At 31.7% G+C, this 6,312-nt stretch overlaps 1 protein-coding gene across 1 annotated transcript; it reads left to right on the plus strand.

The window, feature by feature from the left end:
• The first annotated feature begins 676 nt into the window (after nucleotides 1-676).
• LOC114268796 (phytosulfokines 5) lies at nucleotides 677-1,221 on the plus strand. The gene is made up of 2 exons (XM_028210032.2): nucleotides 677-868; nucleotides 972-1,221. The coding sequence occupies exons 1-2, from the start codon at nucleotides 764-766 to the stop codon at nucleotides 1,098-1,100; spliced, it is 234 nt and encodes a 77-aa protein (XP_028065833.1). The 5' UTR covers nucleotides 677-763; the 3' UTR covers nucleotides 1,101-1,221.
• Nucleotides 1,222-6,312: the final 5,091 nt, after the last annotated feature.

Here is a 6,312-nt window from a genome sequence, read left to right on the forward strand (position 1 = left end):
TAAATGTGTGATAACGAGAGAGGAGAGGAGGAAAAAAAAATAATTGATTGATTTATTAATAAATAAAAAAAGAGAGAGGAGAAAAAAAATCAAAAATTTATTAACCAAACATATTTTTTAATTTTTTGATCCAATTGTTAATTTAAAAACTAAACCAAACAATATAGATTTTTTTTTTTGGAAGATATGCTTCTTTATTCGTCCCTAAAAATTTAAAATGATGTATGTATAAGGAATGCATTTCATAATATTACAAAATTTTGTAATAAAAATTATAAAATGATATAACTTTCCTTATAATTATAATACACATTAAATAAGTCAAACTTTATTTGTCCACTACTTAACAAAAATAAATCCTAATATATCATCAGAATTTTTTTTTATTACATAAATAATTTAAAATATCACGTAAATAGTGTACATGATATTTCGATGAGTAATGATAGATATCAAGAAAAATATGTCATGAAAATGATCATGAAAGATTCTCCATCGTTAGATTACACGTATAAAAAAATACCATAGACTAATCAAATGATAAAAAAATATCATAAAATATTTTATGATATTTTTTTCATGATCCATAGTATTATTCTATTCCGATACTACTCAACAATTAGCCCTTGGGCCTCCACCCTTGCCACTACTATAAATTCACCCACCATGCCTTCATTCTGTGTCTCTCTTAATTTTCCAGTGAACCAAACAAGGAGAACAATCTGGTGAAGAAACACCCCTATATAAATATATATATCAAACAATGTCAAAATTCACCACCCTCCTCCTCATGATAGCCCTCCTTCTCTCCCCCATGCTAACCTATGCATCTGCTGCTCGTCCAGAGCCTGTGAAAACCCAACACATGGTAGGTTGATCATTTAATTAATTACTTGTTATATAACTATTTTCTTGATCAAATCTTTTAGTCTTTCTTATGGGTTTTTCTTTTTTGCTTTCAATAAATATAGGGTTCTTCAGAGATGGTTGATAATGAAGAAACTAATTGTGAAGGAGTGAAGGAGGAAGAGTGCTTGATGAGGAGGACACTGGTTGCTCATATTGATTATATATATACCCAGAAGCAGCACAAGCCCTGAATGAATCTCTCTCTCTTTGTTTGTCTCTTAATTAGAATCACTGGCTAGGATTCTAATATTTGTGTTTATATATCAGTTAGTATAGCATAATAATAAAGAATAAAACATGTTTCCTGTGTTTTCTTTGTTTTTGTTGTTGTTGTTGTTGTTGTGGGTATTTTAGTTCATTTGTTACTGTTTTTGATTGAATATCTTTAGATTTTTCTCAAATTTCTAAAAGATGTAACCTCAGATCAAATATTGGGTTTCTTGAAAAACAACCAGTAAAATCTTTAACTGAAATTGGATAGATGGATAATATTTTTCAAAAGTCAATTTGACTAACAAATCAGGTAAATTATTTATATATATTTTGTGATTGATTTATGTGTTATCTCTAGACCTATTAAGGTGCGGTAAGAAAAAAAAAAAAAAAATTTGAATGCTAACCAAGTGTTTGACAAATTGATGCTGTGAAATCCACTATGAAGATGGTAGATTGTCTTGCGGTTACTAAAATAACAGCATGAAGATTTGTCAACACAATTTTCCTTCAAATAGGGATACCACTATCATTTCTCTCATTTCTATCATTTCCTTGTATTCCAAGTGCATCGTCCATTATTACAGAAAAAAAAAAAAATTATTAGATTGAATGAATTTTTTTTATGAATAGTATATATTACATCTCTCATAAAATAAACGATTCGAATTATTGAAACAAGATCCATGCTAGGCCTCATGATTCTCTCAAAGTTTTTTCAAATTCACATTGAAATGTAAACTTAATGTAATCTTAAGAAAAACCAATCCTATATAATATATGAATCCCCTCTCTTTCTCTGTCGGGTTGGTGAGAGTGCTTTGGGGTTGGTGGCAAGAGATGCCTATTTTTATACCTTTTCAGCTTACAAGATTTACTAAAACAATTATTTACATAAATAATCAAGTTAATCAAATATTGACAGAAACGTTACACCATTTAAAGAGTATACATTATATGTATCTTATAATTAAAATGAAAAATGATATAATTTTAATTTTCTGAGTTATAATTAAAAAAAAAAAAAGGTTATAACTAAACACAAGATGGATATAATTAAAGCACTCAAAAATCATAACTACAATAATGTTACAATTAAAGAAGAAAATTGATCATAACTAAAGAAAAAAATGAGATAACTAAGAATGCATATAGTATACCTTTTTTAAAGGGGTGTATATTAAAATTTCCCGACATTGATAATCAAATTATCGAATCATTTTTTTATTAAAAAAACAAAAAGAAAGTAATTTTCTAGAATGAATTGTTAATTTTTTAAAAACCAATGTGATCTATTCATTCATATGGTTATAGATATTAAATTAATTAATTTTTTACATCAATTCAGCGCACTGTACAAAAACAATTCATATCATGAAAATGAATCACGACAAAGATATCATCAGAAATTTCAACAAACCAAGGCCTAATCCGTAAGAAAATTCTTCTATTTGTATATAAACCAATCACATAACCAAACACTGTTACTACACATTTTTTGAAAGAAAATGTATGACTCTCATCAAAAGTTTAAAAAAAAAAAAAAAAAGAAAGTGAAGTAGTCATAGTCAATTTCCAATCAAAGTTCAATTAAGTGGAGGAAACTACAGATGCCTCACTTTGGACGGGTTAGGGCCGCTGATGGTGAAGTTTTACATCCTGAAACTGAAAATATGGAAATCAGTATATATATACAGATACAGATATTCAAAGTTGATTGTAACTACTAAAAAACACACCATAATTTCCCTGTCAGCCAATCACATCACCACCTTGGTCCACCCCTTACCATTCACTTTTCTCCGAAAGAATATCCATTTACTGCACAGAAGAAAAAAAAGAGTCAAACACGGCTTTTGGTAATTTGTCATATAGTGTAACATACAAGTGTTAGCCTTATCAATGAGCTATTGAATAAAGATGGTGTTAATGTCATGAGAATAGACTCTGCTAGAAAATATTTGACATTGTGACCAGAAAATAAAAAAAAAAAACAACAACTCTCCAGTTGCCAAAATCTGCTGGATTTACAGTCGACGATCCAACAGCACGAACATATGATCCTGTGCACTGAGAATAGAATCCATATCGCGATCCAACTGCACAAGCACAAAATCTTGAACACGGACAGTACAATCTATACCGAATGAACAATGCAGCCCCCGTTAGCACTATCAACAGTAACAAGACAAAAGCGATATCACTAGCCCTACCTTCTTCGTGGGGTATTCAACCCGTAATCAACAAGGCATAGTGCAGAAAATCTTATAGTGGAAAGTTGACTGGGAAAATATAAATTAAATAAATAAAAGTCTTTTACGGTGACTCCTCCAATCCAATCACGAGTTCCACATCTGGACTGCACAATGAAAGTCATGATTACTTATTAGACGAGTCACCTTCTCTTCCTTGGCAGTCATGCAACCAACTACTTTTTCATTCCAGCAATGATGCAGATTGAAGCTCTGTACTTCTTAAGCAGCACCTGAATGTGGATGATCACAATATTAGTGGGATATGTTTGGTTTACATCCAACAAAAAAATTCCGTACTGTCATTATAACAATTACCAATGTTTTATTAGGCTCCAAAAGAGGAGTTTCTTATTACTTCTAATTATAGTCTAATCACCTACCTAGATATAGTAAATCAGTATGCATATTATCCTTCTAAGCACAGCTGTTATTCAATCAATTTTCACCATTATTATATAATAAATCACAGTGAAATTAATATTTAATGATGGAACGATGGGAGTAGAGAAGTGGCCTTCCTGTCTTATCTAATTGTTTTTGTTGTAATTGATGTCATCTGTCAAAGTTAGCAAAAAATCTACAGGAGGAGTTTTTTAGCCTGTTAAATAACATCAATCATACCTTGCTTCACAATTCACCTGTTCTCAATTGGAAAATCTCCCATGTAGGAATCGAGTTGCTTTCTGTCAGGATGATGAACTGTGATGTGATCATATCACTGGATTCCACTAAGTCATCCATAAATAACAAAAACGAATGTAAAGGAATATATGATATACTCTAAACTTCTCACTTTTAGATACCATGCTACAATCTTTACCATGTGTAACAGCAGCTCTGGCAAAGGAAACAGAAAAAAAAATTGATAAGAAAGAGGAACTATCTTCTGTAACATAAAAACAAACTTCAAGGCGAATTATATTTTATAAGCATTCATTAAAACCATAGGCAACAAACAACTCGTTACTTTGCCTAGTTTTCCTATAACTCTTTGGACACATTCCAATGCATTTTCCTGTGAAGGAATTATGACACAACAATGAGAAGATGTTTGTCTATATAACTTGATGCTACTTCCAGCGAGCGCCATTATCTTCAATCAATTACATAAATTACCTTGTGATAGGATCTAAGGTGCCGCATAACCAGCATTGCTTAACTCCGGGAATCCAGAAGGTCAAACCTCCCAAACTTGAATCTAATCAATATTCTAAACAACTTGATTGAAAACATTTTAATACTGTAGTCCATTTCAAACTGAACAAACAAAAGCTCAAGAAATACTTGTTTCTTGACCCCAAGGGCTCACTATCCAAAAGCAGGCTGTCAAATAGTTTGAGTAGAGAACCTTCCCAGAACATCCTAAAATCTTGAACAGAACAGGTCACATTATACAAAGTAGTGAAAGCACACACCGTGATTGTCATCCCCTTCAGTAACAGCACAGGTAGTCATCTCACTGAAATGAATTCATAGAATCATTAGTGCAGGCAACATTTAACTTTAAAAGACACTACTACTATCTTCTTTGATCAACATCAATCTTATAGAATAGAACAGCTAGTAAAAAGTACATAACGCCCTGAATGATTAAATTCTGGTCTATAAAAGCAGCATTTTTGAAATTAACTGGTTAATCAAACTACATCAGGTCTTTCCCAGCATGGATCCACCTACAACCAATATGTCTAACCAAATGATTCAAATCACTTCAAAACAAAAATTTTAATTTAAAAAAATAACTAGAAAATGCCATGTGATGATGACTACCCATCCTCGTATCACTCACTCCTATGAAAAGATGGTAAGGTTTGCAATCTAGCATAGAGTCCCAATTCAACTATAAAAATTAAATAATAATAAATAAATACATGAATAAGAAACTAGCTAGAAAGATCACTTTGATATATTGTGAGGACAAAAATACAATTTCATTGCGAACGACATAGCATTGTATGAATCTTCAATTTAGCATGATGGACATGATATAGATTAATTTAAATTTTAAAGAAAAAAATGCACTTGAAAATTCCCAACTTTTTAGTGTTAATGAGGCACTAGCACAGATATTCAGAAGTTTCTTAAGCGAATTATACTATTTAAGAATAGCATGAGTTGAAAAACATGTAGCATACGTTATCATGTCTTGGCAACGAGTGACAGTGCTGAGCATAGCCATACACTTCTGATCCAAAATCTTCAGGACTAGAAATCGAAAGACACAAGAAATCATGAAACAGGGTTATACTTAAAGATTCTTATGAGAATATCATATGTGATATTCAACAAAAGACAAAAAGGGATAAGAGAAAAACTTCACATATTTTGCAAGAACAATCCAAAAGTCAGCCGTAGAGCAATAGAAACTACAGCCTCAAAGGAGACCAAAAGTAAACAGTCACTCTCAGCTTCAAGGCTGCCAAAATGAGCTGTGTGCTGCAAGAATTTGTCTTAAAAGCGTAAAGCTTTATAATTTGCACGCTCTATCTAAGATAATATCTGAGAAATTCAAAATAAATGGAGAAAATAACCGGTAAACTAATATGGTCTAAGGCTCTAACAATTGAGACATCAAATACAGCTTTCCAAAAGCTTCCAGAAAGTAATTCATTTAGGCCACAAAGGTGAATCCCATACATAAATGAAAGACAAAACACACCCCAAATTATGTTCTGGTTATATACACTTTTACAACACTGGAAAAATGACAACTAACATTCATGACTGTGATCTAAGTAAAGGCAGCCAACAAAATTTCCCTGCTTACATCCCTTATTGTGCAATTCGAAAAACAGAGAATTTCATCCTTCCCCAACGCCCAAAAAGAAAATAAAAGAAGGCTCCAAAGAACTCACTCCCATTCCAATCCAGAACTGAGTGGATCATTTCTGTTGTGCAACTGAGACCACATATGCTTTGCTTAGAACATTTTGGA

The sequence above is a fragment of the Camellia sinensis genome, chromosome 3 (genome assembly GCF_055761805.1).
Source record: "Camellia sinensis isolate YWXY chromosome 3, ASM5576180v1, whole genome shotgun sequence".
Lineage (NCBI taxonomy): Eukaryota > Viridiplantae > Streptophyta > Magnoliopsida > Ericales > Theaceae > Camellia > Camellia sinensis.